The 20,099-nt window shown below is 39.8% G+C and overlaps 1 protein-coding gene across 1 annotated transcript; it reads left to right on the plus strand.

Annotated features, from left to right (window-relative positions):
• The first annotated feature begins 1,971 nt into the window (after positions 1-1,971).
• GFPT2 (glutamine-fructose-6-phosphate transaminase 2) lies at positions 1,972-19,968 on the plus strand. Its single transcript, XM_074915757.1, has 19 exons — positions 1,972-2,022; positions 6,886-6,993; positions 7,586-7,684; positions 8,381-8,506; positions 9,086-9,144; positions 9,649-9,783; positions 11,289-11,350; positions 12,954-13,033; positions 13,317-13,434; positions 14,138-14,301; positions 14,836-14,931; positions 15,037-15,134; positions 15,472-15,592; positions 15,909-16,066; positions 16,202-16,316; positions 16,930-17,057; positions 17,781-17,948; positions 18,371-18,532; positions 19,125-19,968. Exons 1-19 carry the CDS (start codon positions 2,016-2,018, stop codon positions 19,167-19,169), a joined length of 2,049 nt encoding a protein of 682 aa, XP_074771858.1. The 5' UTR covers positions 1,972-2,015; the 3' UTR covers positions 19,170-19,968.
• The last annotated feature ends 131 nt before the right edge of the window (positions 19,969-20,099 follow it).

Below are 20,099 nucleotides of genomic sequence, written 5' to 3' on the forward strand. Positions count from 1 at the left end.
GTCCCTCAGGCCAAACAAACCCACTAGTAAACACAATTAGTGTATTCTCTAATAGACTTCCAAAAAGTCATGAAAAAGCCAAATGGCATCAGACAGATGAGTCTGGGAAGTGTTGACTGATAAGTTATCAAAGTGACAGGTTAACCACTGATTAATGCAGTTCATACTTGCAGTTGAGTCTCATTTTCTTTAGTTTTCTCCCTGGGAATGTCACATGGAAATATGAAATGTCTTGCATGAGTGAAATTTTGGACTCTGGTTCGTGATCTTTGGCAATTAGTATTGCAGTGATTAAAAAAAAAAAAAAAGTGCTTCTTTCTACTGTCTGCACCACTCGTTAGTCAAAAGGCATGTTGTACAGGAAGCAAAAAAAGTTTAACTTTATTGTAATAATTTAATATAAATAGCAATGCTACTTAACACGCATAGCTGAGATCAGGAACATCTCCCTTTGCTTGGGCTGGACTGGGGATAACAAGATCAGATTGCTTCTGAGGAGGAACGAAGTAACCTAAACAGACAAGACAAACTAGAATGGAGTGTCAAAATGACTTGCCTGATGTGACATGGCAGGGACTGCACTGTTTGGTTTTATTCTGGGGGGTAGGGAGAAGGAAAACAAAACTGTTTTTTATAGAGCATAGTGTGCATAGATGTTTCACACAGGCAGTAAAAACCACAATTTATTCCTCCTTATATACTAATTTAAAGCAGAATTTCTAACACTGTTTAATTGTATGACTTGAGAAGATTTTAAATCTATGTTTTTTGCTTTAAAAGTGAGACAGGGTTTTTCTTTTTCAGAGTGGCAAAAAAATTTTAGGAAAAACTGAAAAGTTTTTTTTCTAGTTGAAATGCTGATGTTCCAATCTTTATCATTTGACCGCTGCATCAAGAGAAAAAGTGACAAAATTTGAAGGAACCACCACTTTATGTAAAAAAATTATGTACAAAAAGAAATTCAAGAGAAAATGAGCCCTTAAGTTCTAGCTTAAATAAGATACCCTACATTTGAGTTTCAGTAACTATGTATGAGATAACTAGGATCCTCTCCATGAAATATTTTGGTACTTTTTGATAAGGAAGAGGAAACTATAAGCAGGGTGAATCATCATCAAACTTTAGGGATTTAAAAAAAAAATCCCGTTTGTTCAAACAGTGGCTTGAGCTACTTCTGTGACTGCTTGCAGCCCAAGCAAGGCACTCGCTTTAAGAGTCACCATTCCCCTCTGCCTGGAGGAGGCTCCCTGACAAGGGATCACAAGTTTCTTCAGCAGAAGGTGAAACTCAAGACTGGTGCCCCGGGGCTCGACGGCGGCCGGGCCAGGGCCTCTGGCCTTCCCTCACCCCCATGGCGTCTGCCCCCACCAGAGCCCAGCCCGGGAAGAAAAGGCTGGGGAAGGCTCCTGGAGGCGATCTGCTGTTTCTTTCTTGCCAAGCAAACGGCGGAGCCCACACAACCTGACCAGGAGTTCCGTCTGGCGCTGCGGGGAGAGGCTCTCCCGCGGGCCGAGGCCAACACAGGTGCTCTCGGCCCACGCGGGCTGGGGCCGGCTGCTGGGCGTGCGTCTCGAAACGCTTGTGGCTGAAAAGGCTGAAAAACGGGGGACACCTTCCCCCGCCAAGCTCGGTGAGCGGCTGCCCGAGCCCTCCGCCCCCGGCCCGGCCGTGCTGCCCTGACAGCCCGGCCTGTGTCGCCTCCCGCCCGGGCTCCTCCGCCTGCGGAGCCCGGGAGACCCCGGCAGGGCCGAGCCGGGCAGGCGGGCCCCGGGGCAGGGCTGGCCGGGGGCAGGGCGCGAACCACCGCGGGCCCCCCCGCCCCTGGGCCTGGGCTCTGCCCCCGCCGTGCAGCCGCTGGGGGCCCCGGGCGGAGCGGCCCCGGCGCCCGCTCCGCGGCCAATGAGCGGGGAGGCAGGGGCCGAGCCGGCCGCGCTATAAGGGCCGGGGCGGCGGCAGCCCCGAGCCGGGCGGGAGCCGCGTGTCCTGACAGCGGGAAGGGCCGGGCTGGAGCGACCATGTGCGGTGAGTGACGGGACCGCGGCTGCCGCCCCTCGCCCGCCGCAGCCCTTCGCCCTCCGGCCGGGACGGAGCTGGGGCCTCCCCCGGACCGCTGGTAGGAGCGGGGTGCCCCGGGCCGGCCGCCGCTCCTGCCGGGGTGCTTTGTCCCTGAGCTGAGGGGTGTCCGGCTGCCCCGCGGGCAGTCCCGCGGAAACGCGCCCCCCTGCAGCGGGTTCGTCCGGGACTGGCCCCGCTGCATCCATTCTGGGGGGTGGGAACGGGGAATGACCGGCTCTTGCGGCGGTGGCAGGTAAAGCTCCTCCGTTCGCCCCCTTCTCCCAAGGAGAGGAAATTCCCTCTCTGCTCCCCACAGCCTCCCCTCTCTGTGCCCTCCCTGCCCGGCTTGGCTCGGATTTGTGATCGGAAAACGTCCCGTTCCCACCGCCCGGCTGCCCCGGGGGTATCTCGGCAGCGTTGTTAACCTTTGCTCCTCCTGACGCCTCGGTACATCACTGCTGTGGCTGATGTACAGGCTTCTTTCTAGCGGCGCTTGCTTCTGGTTTTCCTAATCCAGGACTAGGGATTAGTTGTAACTCACTTCCCAATTGCGGCAGTAGGGAGAGTTTGTTTTCAAACAAAGGCTGTGAAGGAGCTTAATTCTTAGCTGATGTGAGGTTATTCACCTTTATCTAACAAAGATGAGATGGTGAAGATAATACCTACACCGTGTATGCAGTTGCTTAGATATGCTTTGGATCAGATTGAAATCAAACTGCAGGTTCAGAAGCTGTTAATGCAATATATTTTAGTTACGGAGGAAATTTTAGTGAAATTTTAGTGAAATTTTACCTGTCCGTTCACTAAAACCTCCTCTCAGGTCTGGAAGGATACTTTTGTTGAAAGTAGAAAAGATTGTGCTTGTACTTAGCCACCATGAACAAACCCTCTTTTGTGAGAAGCAGACTGAAAGTGAGTTGAGTTACTGCTCCCAGAAATGTACTTTCTGAGCTAGATATCATTTCCCTGCCTCCACATCCTTTTTTAATTGTAACCTTAGAGCAAGGAGTCCAGTAAGCCTCTTTCACTTCAATGGAAACATGAGGTGATATTGTTTGAGCTCCTACGTGACTCTCAGGTCACTTATCAATGAGACAAGCTCACTGTCTTCTAAACAAAACCCGTTTAGGTGAGAGACTTGGCCCAGTGCCTAAGCAAACCAAAGGTATTGGTGGCAAGCACTAAGCAGTGAGACATAATGGTAACATCAAAAACTTTGCATATCTGGGCTCTATATTGATTGGGAAATGAGGGTGTTAACAGTGTTAAATGAGTTTGGTAAAGCATCTCTCTTGGGGTGGAGTAACTGACTCAGTATGAAACGACAAAGAGAGTGGCAGTTCATGAAGTGCAGTGAGAGTAGTGTTAGTTTTCTTCCCATCAACATTTGGAGACCTTTTACGTGACATTTGTCATGAAAGATGTCCCATATCTTCCTTGCTAGGCTGATCTGCTGTAAAAAGTGCAGTGAGGTTGCAACCAACAGTTCCAAATTACCTTTTTTGTTTGTTTTGATTTTTGCATATCTTCCCAGGTCTAAGTGTTGAAAATATGTCCTCTTGCGGGTTTTTTTCCTGACTTCAGGTAGCACATGAAGATTTAATCGTATGTTTTCTGTTTTGAAAATACATAGGTCGTTAAATACTGCCATAAACATGTTCTTTAGGAAACAAAGTTAGATGTTGTCACACTAACATGTAAGAAGACAGTATTAGCAAAAGCATGCAGGGTTTAAAAACCAGGTAAGATGCTCTTAAACTGATGATCTACCTATTTTAGATCAATATTAATTTCATCAGGGTGTGAAGTTGAGACTGGGACTTTCTCAAAGCTAAGTTTCCGGCATCAACAACGTGCTTACCTTTATAGAGGCATCATTTTATGTAAAAAAAATATTAAAAATAAAACTGTTCAAACTTCAAGTATAGGCTGCCCCCTTCTTGATTTTGGTGAAGTCTTGCAATTGCAAGAGTTCTTGTGGATTTTTCATACAAAAAATACTCTTTTTGATGCTCTGCTTGCAATCCTGAAAGGGAAAGGGGAGACTCTAAAGCCTTGCTATGCACATGCAGGGAGAGCCTTGCTTTTAGTGTCTGCACCTGATTAAAGCTGGTTTTAGTAACATTTTAACAACCTTCTGTTTCTGTTTTGAGTATCTGATTCTAAAGGTAAGCCATACATGATTGACCTAGTTCACGCTTCTGTGCAAACTTTTTAATTATGGGAAGTTATAAACTATATGCAGCATTCAGATCGAGACAATACCCTAGTAAAACACATCTTATTTTTTTTTTCATTAGATTCTGATTGTATGTATGACTTGGGAAAGTATTTATTTGATCATGTGCTGACAAATAAACATTACCTTACTTGATAGGTATCGCTTTAGTATTGCATTAGCTTAGAGAGTACTTGAGTTTTCACTGGGGAGGAGAGATGCAAGCTCTGGAAATGGCATCTAATATCTTGGGGAGGCCATTATAAAGTAACTTGTGAGCATCACAAAACTTCCTTATCGTGAGTATGATTCAACCAAGATTCAGTTGTACTGGTTTGTTTCCAGAAGGAATTAAGCTACAAGAAGTCTTTATCAGAAGTTGTTTCTACGTGAGTTGAGCAATGTGCTTTAAATCTAGCCAAAATGATGACTGAGTAGGGAAGAAAATATGCAAGAGGGTAAATCATGAAACAGAAAAGTACTAGAGAAACAATGCTGAGAGTAAAATTTATCTCCTTTAACTGAAAGAGTTTATTTTTCTTGAAGTCAGGCTGAAGCTCTTGCTTTCATTGTAAATGGCCTCTAGTGACTTCTGCGTCTTATAATTCACGTGTGTGGAAGCACAGCTACGGTTCCCTGGAAACAAGGATCTTTTTAACAATTGCAGCACACTGGTAGCATTGTAAGGACGGTCCCGAAGGAAGGTTCTTCCTGGAGCTCTGTGTAGTCAGAGATGCCACATGGATCATACAAGGCTGATGCATCTTAAATACATTGTGAAATCTGGCCTAGAAAGTAGAGCTGGATCTGAAATGAGGTGTGTAGCAATGTTTTGGAATGATGTTGTGAAACTTGTATTGAAGAAATTGAAGAATGCTGCTCTTGAGGTTCGTGGTTAGTGCCAGAGAACGGTAAATAATCTGTCTGGAAAAATGATCAACAAGCTCTCAGTCTAAAGTTACTGTATATAACCAGAGGCGTAATTTTTCAAAGCATCCATGAAGAACAATATTTAGCTGTTCAAATTCCCAAATACCTCTTTAAGTGCAACTATTGACTTAATATCTTCGTTAATGTTGGACACTCTAGAAATCATTAGGCTGTCCTCCTCATAAATCTCACTTCTGTAGCAGAAAAGAATTTTTCACCCTTTAATCCTTCCAGGATAAATTCAGAGACCAATGTAATAGTTTGTTAGTCTCACTGTCAAATCAACAGTATTAATGGCTTAAAACCAGTGGAGTAACTGAATTCACAACAATATTTATAAGGGAGATTTATTGGTGTATCATTATAACAGCATCTTCACTACAGCTATTTACAGTTCAAAAACCTTAATTGAAGGGGAAGAGGATGTTAAATTTCAAACAAAGGCTTTTTCTATCTAAAATGCTTGTCTGAAGTGCTTATCTGTTGAGCTCTTAAAAGTCTGGGTTTTGCTAGCTGTAGTCTCCAGTCCTGACTTGTTGCTTGGAGAAACTGTTGAAACAGTGAAATTAGATATTTCTGTTTTATTGGGGTACAGATTTGCAAGAGTTCATAAAAGGGCCTAACATATCCTTGTAAATGGAGAAGTCTCAGGAAGAGCAGTAGGCAGAGAAAAGGAATGGTTGTGTTTTCCTTTGCAGGTGACTTTTTTATTACACCTTTTCTAAAGATAAAACATCCCCTGAACTCCTTCTAATGAATAAATCTTGTGTACTTTTGCTTTCCAAAAAAAAAAATAAATTGTGCAGGGGTGGGATGAGGAGGGAACCAACTCCAAAACTAAAAAAGCCACTTCTTGGTTGATGACTGGTCTATTCAAGAGAAGAGGGATCAGACTTGCAGACTTTTCCAGGCTCTGTTTGCCAAGTAGGCAAGGAATGAGTTCACATCTTTCCCTATGACGCCTCTGTAAGTGTTGACCTGAGTAACACGGGGCAAGCAAATGGATCTCATGTCTCTACTGAGTTGAGTTTGGCAGGCACCATTGTGTTGAGGCAGTGCAAAGGGTGAATGCTTGTTTTTTGGGTGACCCTGGTTTTGTATCTTCTGTTTCTTTCCTTTGTTGTCCTATTCTTTTGACTTCTGCCCTTTCTTTATGTTTGTGGGTTGTTTTGTTTTTCCTCTCTCTGTTCTCCTCCTGCTGAAGTGACTGTTGTATACAGGATTAAGCTGGAGCCTTTCATAAATAGATGTTGTGCCTAGTACCTACCCGTGGGTATTTAAGGCCATGACTTTGATTACAAAAGTCTCCTTGTGTTAGTACTGGTGAATATATTCCTTCTTTGAATGTCTGGATATGAAATAGATCACAATGTTCCCATTTTCAGCTGTGGTTTTCACGAAAAGTAGAAATTTCAACTGTTTAACTCTTGGTGGGTAACATGAGGAGAGTGAAACTGGCCAGAAAAGTGTATGTGTTGTGTGGTGAAAATGAGAGTCCTGAATCCTCTATTCTATTGGAACTCTTTCCACTAAAAAAACTGGTAGGAGGAATTGTACTAATTGGGAGATTGAGTCCCCCGGGAACTCTCTGTGATAGGGTTTTAACTTGAGTCTGAAGGGATGCAAACTCAAAAAAAAATTTGCTTCTTTTTTAACCCCCTTCCCCCTTTCTCTTTAAACAGGAATTTTTGCTTATCTAAACTACAGAGTGCCTCGGACTCGGAAGGAAATATTTGAAACCCTGATAAAAGGATTACAGAGACTGGAATACAGAGGCTATGACTCTGCAGGTATGTAAACTGAACAAATTAGCAACCAATAACTACTCCTATGACTTTTGGGGTATTTTCAACATCTATGTGCTGGATTTTTCTTTTTTTATCCTGCAGACTAAAAGATCAGAACTAATCACCTTGATTCTTGGAGTTTCTTCTTCAACTTCCCTCAGGACTTTAAACTGGGTGCTTTGCTCTTTAATCAGATGGTGGTTGAGGTTTAGTACACATAAGCAAAGCAAACAGGGTGTGAGGAAGAAGGCCTCCATACAGGGTCATGTAGTTTGTGCCTCAGCCTTTTTTTTGTACATGTGAATCCCAGTGAAAGGATGAGGAAGATTAAACCTTTCTTTAAATTTAAGTTGGCTAATTTCATTGGGCAAAGCGTATCAATCTGTCCTCAAGAAAAATTTGAGATGGCTCATGTATATTTTCATCTGTGCAGTGGTTATAGACTTCATCTAGGGACAGACTTCAAATATATCCCTTTGAAGGATAATTTAAAAATAATTGTTTCACTAGCGTGCGCTTGTATTTTCTCAGCCGACTTTTCATCCAGTGTATTTCATGATTTAAATAACACTTGTGACTGTGTCCTATACTGTAGGAGTGGCAATTGATGGAAATAATAATGAAGATAAAGAAAGGTTCATCAAACTAGTTAAGAAAAGAGGAAAAGTAAAGGCCCTGGAAGAAGAGTTGTACAGTAAGTGTCTTAAAAATTACCCCTTTACTTTGGCATCCCAGTGAGATATCATCTGCATCTCAGCAGAAAGTCAGACCATGAAATTACAGTTACGATTTTGTACCAGAAATAACTGCATTATGTAATCCAACGGCAGTTAAATTGTTTGTGCCTCACAAATCTGCACTTGAAGAGCAAGCTGATCTTTAGGTACAATGTTGTGAAATTATCAGTCTGCTCTCCACTCTCTTGGTTGCTTCTTTGTTTGAGACCTGGGCTCCCTTGGTGCTTTACTCAGATGATTTCTGTGCTTTGTAGCTGAAACGTTGAAACATGGACTCTGACAGGATTTACGACCATTTAAGCAGCTGGCTGTCATCACAATCTGCTTTATGCAGTGCTTCCATCTGTGAAGAACTGAAGTTTTATTTTAATACGTTTACATTATAATTTGTAGTAATGTGGTCTGTTAGCCTAGCTGTTAGTATTGGCTGAAAATGTTTGAGTCTTGGCAAACAAAGTTTTAATCACAGTAACTTGAACTATCTGAAGTGTAATGTCTGGAAAGCAAATGGTTTAAAAGAAGGCCAGAAGATAACTTTTAGATTTTGCCTGTAGGAATTCTCTTAGTGTTTTACTGGGGGTAGGGTGGAGTGTGTATGTGTGAGAGACTCAACCTTAAATATTCATTCAGTAAACTGAATTTCTTGTGTATAGAACAAGATGACCTGGATTCAAAAGCAGATTTTGAAACACATTTTGGAATTGCTCATACTCGCTGGGCGACCCATGGAGTACCAAGTGCAATAAATAGTCACCCTCAGCGATCAGATAAAAGGAATGGTATGTGATCTGCAGCACTCTGGAACTGTATGAATTTTAAATAGTTCAATCCACATAGTACATACGTTCTCCTTTCTTACTAGTGTTATAGTATTTATTTTCTATACTAGGGCTAAGCTGTTGCCATTCTAAGTTAGACACTTTCATAATAAAATAGCCTCTTCAGAGGCTAAAGTAACACTGTAAAAGAATAATGAGTGCCATTCTCTGAAAATTGATGCAAATTAGTCAAAGTACAACAGTCTTCTTTTAAAAGATAAGACTGAAAATGTAAATGCATCAATATTGTCTGGGCTGGAAAAGGGAGATTTTATATCACTTTTCACTTGAGATGGCTTGGTGGTATTCTACTGGGTGTAGTTTAAAACTTTCTTAATGGTTTGGAACAACCTTTGTATGCCTTCAGAATTTGTAAGCTTCTGCTTTCTGTTATTGATTTTGTGATAAACTGTAGGTCTGAAAGCTATAGCAGGTAGATTCTAGTATACTTCTAAGCTTTTCTCCCTCTAATTTTGTGTTCTGAATTAAATATCTTAATTTTTTGCTACTGATGAGGATATATTTTTTTTTCCCTTTCAGAATTTGTTGTTATCCATAATGGAATCATCACAAATTATAAGGACTTGAGAAAATTTCTGGTGAGTCTGTGGCAACTTGATTCTAAAACTAGAAAGTAAATGCTCCACCAACTATCGTCAGATATTTCACGATTTTGTTGGAATCTGAATGCAAGTTTCTTGATATCATCTATAAAATAGTGAAGGAGTCTGCCTAATAAAGATACTGGTGAAGTAGAGTATGTTCTTGTAATCCTAAATGCAAAGTCCTAATGAGCAGAGTAGCAATTTACGCTCAAATTCTTTGAGAGGGTCTGTGGAGTGAGCTCCCCCATGTTACTTGTTGCTTGACAGATGTTAAACAAATCTTACTACTTGTCTTATTACAGTATTTCTGGAAGATTAGCTATGACATGATGAGTCTTTAATATTTCGTTTATAGTGATCCATATCCACTAGTCCAGTGTAGTGTTCCAAGCAATCTATCTTACTGTGCAGTTCCTGGTGGGAGGAAGCTGAGGCCCTTCAATGTTTCTTGCCTTAGGATGAAAACAGATTTTTTTACTCTTCTATATGATATTTCAGGAGAGCAAAGGCTATGAATTCGAATCTGAAACGGATACAGAAACAATCCCCAAATTGATCAAATACATGTATGACAACAGAGAGAGTGAGGACACCAGTTTTTCAGCCTTGGTAGAAAGAGTTATTCAGCAGCTGGTAAGTGGGACGTTCCTGTTTTCGTGGACTACAGTATAAGCTATTTGTGGGATTCCTTAGTATTGTGCATTTAGATCCTCTGCAGGAGTCCTCAGAAAAGTGCTGCAAATAACACTTTTTGGCCTCTAAACAATGCTAAATAGACCAAGAAATGAGATTAAAATTTTGGAAACTTCAAAGGATTTTCAATGGTAAATCTTTAAATTGCATTAGCAGTGGGGGTTTTTTTGGTGGTTTGTTGGTTTTGGCGGTGTTTGGTTTTTGTTGGGTTTTTTTTTTTTTTTTTCCCAAGCAAGAGGTTATCACAGTTTTTTAATGAAGCAACTTATTTTTAAAAAATTAATAGCCTCTGGGAGTTGAAATCTCTCATAAAGGGGAGTGTGTTCTTAAAGGCTATCCTGATCATGTTAAAACACTGCTGTGATTCAAGTTTATCTAATAATATGCCTTGGCTCCCATATTTGGAAATAGATCTAACAAGCTGTACTGATTCATGGTGTAGTTGATTTCCAAACTGCGAAGTGGGAATCTACTGTTACCTAGTATGTGAACGCTTAAAAATGTTGATAAATGCATTGCAAGCTTGGAGAAAGCTTGCTTTGTTTCCTCCCCCAGACTCCAGGCAGATGTTTTCCCTCCGCTTCCTGCAGTTTCTTACACTCTTTCAACGTCCCCTTTCTCCTCTCTGAAGCAACTCTGTAGGATTCCTCTAGAGCAGGGCTGACATACACACAAAGACCTGTATGGGTGAAGAGGGAAGAGTGGTGCAGCCACCTAGTTGAGGGGAAGGGTGGCTTCCCCTCACCACAGAACAAGAGCAGAGTAGTCTGACTGGAGTTGCTGGGAGAGGAGTGAATGTTACCATCTTTCTTCCATTTGCAGAGTGGAGGGGGCTTTTGCTCCTGCTTTTGTAATACTCCTCAATTTGCAAGCTGTGCTAATACTATAGAGTGCTTGACTGTGTGTTCCTGGTTTTGTGTTGTGGATTTGGGGGTTTTGTTGGTGGAGGTTTTGTTTTGTGGGTTTGGTCTTTTTTTTTTTTTTTTTTTTTTTAACACATTAGTGAGAATTTGCTACTTAAACTAGAAGTAGTACCTCCAAAATTTTAGCTGAAAATGCATGATAAAATGCAGATACATACACGTTCTTGTTAAAAGTCTCACTGAAAGTAAAGGTCTACCAGTCTTCATGCTGATTACAAGTAACATCTGAGAGTTTCTTAACCCTTGCATTGGAAGGTATTGTTTTTATTTATAAAGGGAAGCTAAGTGCTCACTTCCTGATCTTTCAGCTGTTGCACTGTTATGTGCATGTTAGCTTGTTCTGCTCCCTGACCAATTCCTTTTAAGGTGCAGTCTGACTTCCAGGAAGAGATTCCTGATAGTATAAAGAGCTCTCCTTCACAGCTCCCCCAGGAAGAGGGGCCCCACTTTAACGAGATGTAACTAATTGAAATAAGTTGTTTAGGATTTTTTTTTTTTCTCTTCTGTTTGCATGGTTTCCAGGAAGGTGCTTTTGCATTGGTTTTCAAGAGCATCCATTATCCAGGTGAAGCTGTTGCTACCAGGTTAGTGAAAGTCCATTTTGTACTTAGTTCATGCTCTTTTAGGTTAAAAAAAAATCGCTAACATCTCTTAAAAAAACAAACAAAAAACCCACCACCCCCCCAAAAAAGACCCAACCAAAAACCCCCCCTAAAACCCCTGAAGAAACCTAGAATTCTGATGTTTAAAATTCTTAATTAACCAAAACTTTGAAGTAGATAGCTGCACTAATGGAATCTGTGTGAAATGCAGCGAAGTTCTTCTGAGCATCTCTTCAACTGACTGTTAAATATAACTTAATTTGAGCTGTAGTGACTGCAGGTCACAGAATTTCCAGAGGCTTGTGTTGATTCTCTAGGGTATTTAACCTGATTCTGTTTAATAAATTAGCTGTGACCACTCACTGCAAAGACAGTAGTGAAAAGTAATCGGTTGATGTTTTCTTGCTTCATGCACATACACTTCTGGTTGCAGATCATCCAAATGGCACACTGAAGAGTGGACTACTGACACTCATTCCCATAGTCTGTCCTTTTATCTGTTACAGCGCCTCAAAAAGCAGCTCAGTGTAACTCCTGTTTCTAAAGTGTTATTAACATTACCCTGTATCAAAAAGGGAGGGAGAAGGGTATGGTTCAATTTTACTTCACACTGAATTAAGGCTAAGATAAATATGTTCAGGTTGGCTAAAATGCCATCATACTAATAGGTTATACAAACAGTGTTCTATAGCTGTCATAGCATTTATGATTTTTATTTTTTTTTCTGTGTAAATTCTGCTTTTATTTATGACTTGGAAAACAACTTTCAGGAAATGTAAAGTTACTAAAGTAGCAAGTGAAGTAGCAGTGGGAATAAACACTGTCTTATCCTACAACCAAAAAAGCCCATATTTTCTGTGTGCTAAAATGGGACTATATTAAAATTGTGAAAAAGCCAGCTGTATCATCATTCTAATTGGAGAACATCTTCTGAAATGAACTATTCTATATGTGGTTCAAGTTTGGGTTTTTAGGAGTGAGGGGATTAAGAGGAGCTAAACTTGTAATCTGAGGTCTTGGGGGTGGTGTGAATTACTCTTTTATTCCTGGGAGATTTTTTTTTTTTTTTTTAAAAATAAACTCTTCAGTGTGGCACATGACCCATATAATTGAAAAATGATCTTAATATGCTACAGTTTCAGAGGTGCAGTAGTGATGGTTGACATTTCTTAATTTAAAAGACTAAAGGGTGGAACAGTATTTCAGTAGTAAAGAGCACTGGAGCTTATTGCTGGCTCACTTCAGAGGCAGAGTAACCTTTGTTTAAGAGCAGTATTCAAATTGGTGCCTGTGCTAAGTTGTTTTGTGATTACTGGAAGGAAAGCAACTAGTTCATGTATGTTCTCCTCTACCAGGGTGTAGTTAATGGGGAAAGAATCACCAAGGCATACGGTACTTATTCGTGTAATGGTATTTGGTGAATCTGACAGAAACAAGCCAATTTTATGTAACTCCTGCCAGGATTGGGGTTGAGGACTATCTTTAGGAAAGCTAGGTGGAATATTGTCTTTCAACTTCCCAGATGTCCTTTGACTTCTTTGTATGCACCTTTATCTTTATAAACTTGCACGTTTTCCCTTTGTAGGAGAGGGAGTCCTTTGCTCATTGGAGTTAGGAGCAAGTACAAGCTCTCCACTGAACAGATTCCTGTTTTATATAGAACATGTAAGTTGATAAATCAAATTACATTATTTTTAACAATTAAAATTGTTAACTTTATGACTAGAAATTAGGTTAATTGGTCTTTGTACTATAAAACTACCAGTTGATGCCCCAAATAGCTTCTTAGCTGAGGTTGTTATATTTTTATACTACAGAACGTGTTCTTCATGTAAAAGTCCCGTCCCCTCAAAACACTTGTGTAACTGTAATGACTTGAACCTGTGTAGACAGTAACCTCTAACTTTAACATTGGTTTTGCATTTGAAGTGTCTCATTTCTTTAACAGGCAACATTGAGAATGTAAAGAACATATGCAATTCACGGATGAAAAGATTGGACAGCTCTACCTGCCTGCATGCTGTTGGGGATAAGGCAGTAGAATTTTTCTTTGCTTCAGATGCAAGGTAGTAAAAGTACTTAAACGTTTCTCAAAATACTGGTTTTGTTCAGAAGCGAGATAGTTCTGGAAATCTTATGCTGTCTTCCTGCTGTATAATGGTTTTCTGATAAAATAGTTTCTAATCAAGGTAACTTCATAAAGCCCCCAGGCTAAGGTACTTGGAAAATGTGAAGGCTTGACATCAGCATTTGAACTGCAAATGAGTGCAATATCTGCAGGTGCTAACCTCTATGTAAAATACATCCAGTGTAGGAAGTTAAATTGGGTACAAATAGACACTATCAGCTGAATATTTGGGCAGACTGTACGTTAGTCTGGGTTTTGGCATTTTAATCCAGCTATCACAGGAAGAGATAGTGGTATGATTCCAAACTTAGCAGCAACCTGGTGTACACATTTATCTTGGAAAGAAGACCGTGACCTTAGGGGTCCATCAGGAACACTGGGAGGCAGGATCAGTTCAGCAGGAACTTGCTGATGCGAGATGCCATGGTTCCCCAGCCTCGTGCTCCGTGTTCCTGTGAGAGTGCAGGAGGAGCAGCAGATGGAGCCATTTCCTTTAAGATGGCTTTATCTGTAGTTATGACCAAAAGGAAGATAGAAGAGGGGCTAGAAGTGCTGTGTGGCGTATTTAATTGCTTTGAGGAGTGCTGCTACCGACTCTTACTGACATGTCAGGTTTGTCTTGCTTCTTTTTTTTTCTGTAGTGCTATTATTGAGCACACCAACAGAGTAATTTTCTTAGAAGATGATGACATTGCAGCAGTAACTGATGGGAAGCTTTCAATTCACCGTCTCGAGCGTTCAGCTAGTGATGATCCTTCCCGGGCCATCCAAACCTTGCAGATGGAGTTGCAGCAAATCATGAAGGGTGGGTTGAAACATCTGTAAATGAATATCATTAAAGATGGATGGTTATTGACTGTAGTAGATAAGGCAGACAACTTCTCATTTGTTGTGTGAAAATGACCTGATATTTAGGCTGTTTGTAGTGGGAGCTGACAACTCTAAGATGAAGGGAAGATGGGTGGAATGGGACCCTACCCTTTTTTAGCCTTGGAAAAGTCCTAGATGCTTCTACTCATCTCAGTATTTAGTGAAAAATATAACTAATGTTAACATGTTATAATTGCTAGCAAACTTTGACTGTAAACTAAGAACTGAAGCGGAATACAGAAGTTTCCTTAAAAAGGAATTCAGTTACTTTGTCAGTGCTGGGAAATGAAACCAACCAAACTCTGAACTACCATCCCTCTTCTCGCCTATTCCTAAGTTTTTGTTTAAGCTAACACAGTCAACTTAGATTAGCTTGCTACCACAGGTTGTCTTTAGAATCATCTCTTTGTAACTGTAATAGATTCAGATAACAAACCTAAGCATTACCATGTAATGTTTTTCTAAACAGGTAACTTCAGTGCCTTCATGCAAAAGGAAATTTTTGAACAACCGGAATCAGTTGTCAATACGATGAGAGGGCGGGTGAATTTTGAAAGCAGCACAGGTAACACAGGAACGGCATTCAAGCTGCACTAAGCCTGCAAATTTTGAACATACTGACTAGAAAATAAAAAACACCATTGATATATGCTTTTTTGTTTGTTTATAGTTCTGTTGGGGGGGCTGAAGGATCATTTGAAGGAAATCAGAAGATGCCGAAGGCTGATCATTATTGGCTGTGGGACCAGTTACCATGCTGCAGTAGCTGTATGTTCAGCCTTAGCTTAAATGCATATATAACTCCATAGTTGCTGGGTTTCTAGCCCTTCATCTGCTTTTTCTTCTATATTTCAAACTTCTTTCACTGAGGGGTCTTGCCCTTTTGTTTATTTTTCTTTGTGCCACATTCTTTATTAATGCTCCAATGCAGTTACCTACCATGCTAGAAATTAACTTTTTTCACCTCAGTTTTTAAAGCTTTGGTGAGCTGTAATGTTCAATTTTTGTAATAAGCATCCATTTAGATTATCTCTGACTCAATTTAAGATGTCAAGACTTCTATAGGTGGCAATATTAACAAATACTGTGTGCTGCTTGAATACAGACTCGACAAGTATTGGAAGAATTAACTGAATTACCAGTGATGGTGGAACTTGCTAGTGACTTCCTTGATAGAAACACACCTGTATTCAGAGATGATGTATGCTTTTTTATAAGTCAGTCAGGTGAGCTGCATTTACTGTTTTTCTTCACTTAAGTGAAAACTGTAGAAATATTAGAAAAAGCCAGTGATTTATTACTTTCTGCATGTTGCAAAGGAGGTTGGTGGCTAATGGCCCAGATTTGTCTTGAATGAAAGTTTCTTTCAGTCTTGATTCAAATATGTAGACAATGAGTGTGTGCTGAAAGATTGTTTTCAGTTGCATTTCGCATTGTGTGTGGATGCAGTTATTGAGAACACAGTTACGTAGAATTTTTATGCTTTTCAGGAATCGTTACTATCCTCTGTCAACCTGAAGTCAAAATGTAAATGTTTTCCAGGTGAAACTGCAGATACGCTTATGGCCCTGAGGTATTGTAAAGAACGTCGTGCTCTCACAGTTGGCATCACAAACACTGTCGGGAGCTCAATATCCAGGGAGACTGACTGTGGTGTACATATCAATGCAGGACCTGAGATAGGTGTGGCAAGCACAAAGGTAATTGCTGTTCAGTGTTTGACTTTCATACTTCAGCCCTGTGGAATCCAATTAAAATTTTAATTGTAGCACTTCAAACTGAGATCATACTAACTCTCTGAAGACTTAGCTGCTAAATGCTTTTTTTGTTTGCAGGCTTACACCAGCCAATTCGTGTCTCTTGTAATGTTTGGCCTAATGATGTCTGAAGACCGAATTTCCTTGCAGAAAAGGAGACAGGAAATCATTAGTGGACTAAAATCATTGCCAGGTATATTAATATTTTGGGTTTGAGAAGGGATAGGGGATGTTGTTTAATGGGCAATATGAAATACTACTCCGGGATGTTTCTTTCTCGTTTAAGTTTTGCTCTCCCCCTCCTCCTGAAAGGTAGGCAACACCAAAAAATGGACTATTAGTTTCTGCACTAATTGCCAATTTTACAAGTGCCCTTCCAAGAAACTTGGAAGGAAGATCAGAATTTTCATGGGTTGGATTTTCTAATTACAATAAGGTAGTTTTACATGAAAAATATTACTTTATCTCCTAAACTGGTGATTTGAAATTTTTAAAGCCTTTCACTTTAAATTGGGATAGATAAAAGGAAACCAATTCAAGGTGACTTTAAAAACGGATGTACACAACTTCCTTTAGAAATACAAATGGGATGTCTGAGCACTGCTTAAACCAGTAGTTGCTTTAGATTTGTTACTGTAAATAAGGCTGGAGAAAATATCCTTAAACTGCAGTTAAAGATGCAAAGTTAATGGTTGAATTATATTAAGCATATTTGTTCTAATTACTCATTAGAACATCCTACTACAAGCAAGCTATTTTTTCTAATTAAAAAGTTTTTAATATGTGCTTTTTGTGTGCCCCAATAGAGATGATTAAAGAAGTCTTGTCCTTGGATGAGAAGATACATGATTTGGCTCTTGAACTGTACAAACAAAGATCACTGCTGGTTATGGGTCGTGGGTATAATTATGCCACTTGTCTGGAAGGAGCTCTGGTAGGAACCCCTCAGTATTGTTGGATGTTATTGAAAATGAGATTTTTTAGCTTCTGCAACATAGATTATTTCTAATATTTCATTAAAATTTAATTCTGCTTCAGTAAAACTGCTATCTATAACTAAAAGCATTTAGTCCTGTTGGATTGAACACATGTAGGGTGAACCTGGATATGATATCAGTTTCTTTTTTCTTTCAAATAATAATAATAAATGCAGTGTTTAATGACTCTATAAAAAAAAAACAAAACAAAACCACAACAAAAAACCCAAACAATTTAAAATGCTGACCCATTTGAAAATAACATTGGAAAAACACAATGTGTTGATGTTCAGATGAGATGCTCATGCAGGAAACTCATAAATTATGTTATGAACGTTCTGGTGGAATGGATGCATATCTATCTCTCACAGAAGTTTGAAATGTTAAAGTGCATTAGCCAAGGTGGTGCTGGGTGTTCAGTTCTTAAAGTTCCTGTTGATTACTCCATTTCTTTGTCTGCAAACACACGTGCATGGGCAAGCTCTGCTTCTACCTGCAGCCTGCTAGAAATCCCAGCAGACAAGTCTGTCTGTTTTTGCTGTTAACTGGTATTTGAAAATACCAATTTGATACTGTATGTCTGTATTTAAGTGACAGATGTACAGCTTTGTGTTTTGCTTCTTGTGGCTTTTATTTGTCATCTGACCTACTAGTAACTTGATGGCATTTGTGTTTTTTAGAAAATAAAAGAAATCACATATATGCACTCTGAAGGTATCTTGGCTGGTGAGCTGAAACACGGGCCGTTAGCCCTCATAGATAAACAAATGCCTGTTATCATGGTGATAATGAAGGATCCTTGTTTCACCAAATGCCAGAATGCTCTGCAACAGGTCACTGCTCGACAGGTAAGCTGTTTATCTAACACAGTGCGATAGGGAAAGAGATTGTGGATGTCGTATTGCTGCTGACTGTGCCTCAGAAAAAGGATGTATTGGTGATTTTTTTTTCCTAATTATTAACTTATAAATAAGATGCATAATCTGCATTGTAGGTTCTTATTACAGGTTAACACCAGTAGTGAAAACTGATTGCATGTAGATCATTTGTTTGGGGTTTTTGTTTGTTTTGAAGCAAGTGGAATTATGTTAAAACTCTACAGGGTGAAAACATTCAAGTCTTACAGAACAGTGAGTGACAAAAGTCATTACACAAGACTGGCACTGTCTGTTAGCTACCTGAGCATCTTCAAACATAGTACAGGCATGCTGTGAACCAGTACTTCAAAGCAGTTCTAAGCCAGCTTTTCACGCTGAAATTTCATTTTCAGGGTCGTCCAATCATTCTGTGTTCTAAAGAAGACACAGAAAGCTCAAAATTTGCCTACAAAACCATTGAGCTGCCTCATACAGTTGACTGCCTTCAAGGAGTCCTGAGTGTTATTCCTCTCCAGTTGCTCTCATTCCACCTGGCTGTTCTCAGAGGATACGATGTAAGTGCTTTCTATATTTAGCACTCCAGTTAGTGCAGTTTTGAACTTCCTCCCACAATGTAAATTGAGAGACCCAGTTATATGGCATGTCAAACAAAGAACTATGATAATAGTTAGTGGAGCTTGTAGTGACTAGTAGTAGAGGTGGCATTTCAGGGCAAATTCTTCTGTTTAACTTTTTTAATTGGTATCCTAAAAAAATTATAATTTGCTTAGTGTGATTAGTTAACATAGGACTTCTTCAGATAACTAAATCTGAAAATGTGATATTGCACTTGAACCTAAAATAGTTCAGCGCTTTGTCCAGCTTAGCTTGACTCTGCCTGGGTGTGTCAGTTTGATAATGACGACTGCTTTGGAAAGATACCCTGTGCAAAACAAATATATATTTGTTAGGAGGGTTTTGGAAGCAATGATGAATTCAACAGTGAGTCGTTATCTTGCAGATCTATAGTCGCTTGTGTGTGTTGAATGTGTCTAGAATAAAGCAGAACTCATTAGGAAGTCTAAAAAAAGCACACTAAATGAACTGTCGACTGCAGAATGTCAGTATTACTCTGTCATATATTGAGAGTCTGTCTCTTCATTCTAGGTGGACTTTCCAAGAAATCTGGCCAAATCTGTTACTGTAGAATAACAGCCAAGAACAGCTGATGTTTTTGTCACCAGACCTCTGAGTTATACTTGTAGAAATGTGTTGTTCTGAATTGATAGGTACATGTTTTTCTAAAGAGAATGACAGTGCTAACTGGAAAGTGTCAGAAGGATTTATCTTGCAGCTTTAAAAGCTTTTGATGTGCCTTGTACCCAAGTGCTTTTGCTCACAGCAAATACTCCTCTAAGTCCTGAAATTGCCAAAGAAGATAAAAATTGTTTACACATTATACTGAATGAACTTTTTCTACTGTGCAATATACATATACAGCTCTCTTCAGAGTAACTGTGAACATGTTTTTTAGCCTACACTACTTAACTAGTTTTAAAGATATAGTATTTATAAGTACAATTGTATAGCTTTTTTTAAGTTATTTTTTTAGTACATTGCTTATCTGTAGCATTGGTAATGCTCAGAATGTAAATACTGAGCATGTTGACACTTCTGTACAGTTGTAGGAAAAAAACCCTAACTTCAGCTTCAAACTGGAAATTTTTTATCCCTCTTCCCCTCCCTGCTTTGCATCTGTGTTTCGTATTTTAACCAGTCCTTTGCAAAGCTCTTTTGTGGCTGTAAATTCTCAGCTATGTTTTAAATTTCTGCTTCTTTCAACTAATTATTTGAAAAGCCAGAGCAACCTTTTGGTTTGTATGCCACCCCAGCTCTTATTTGCATAACATGTACAGTGCAACAAACTAAGGGAACTGGATGTCTTTCAAGTGATATTTCTGTTTGAAGAGTGTACAATGAAATTACAATGCAATTAAAAGATTGTATAATTCTTCTTGTTTTGTGGTTTTTGTTTTTAACTCGATGACTCCACATCTCTGGTCTGAACACAAGTACAACTCTGCAGTATTCTGATACAAGTCTTGCCTAAATCCCTTTTCTTTCCTCTTTCTGGGGTTAAGT

The sequence above is a fragment of the Athene noctua genome, chromosome 12 (assembly GCF_965140245.1).
Source record: "Athene noctua chromosome 12, bAthNoc1.hap1.1, whole genome shotgun sequence".
Taxonomy (NCBI): Eukaryota; Metazoa; Chordata; class Aves; order Strigiformes; family Strigidae; genus Athene; species Athene noctua.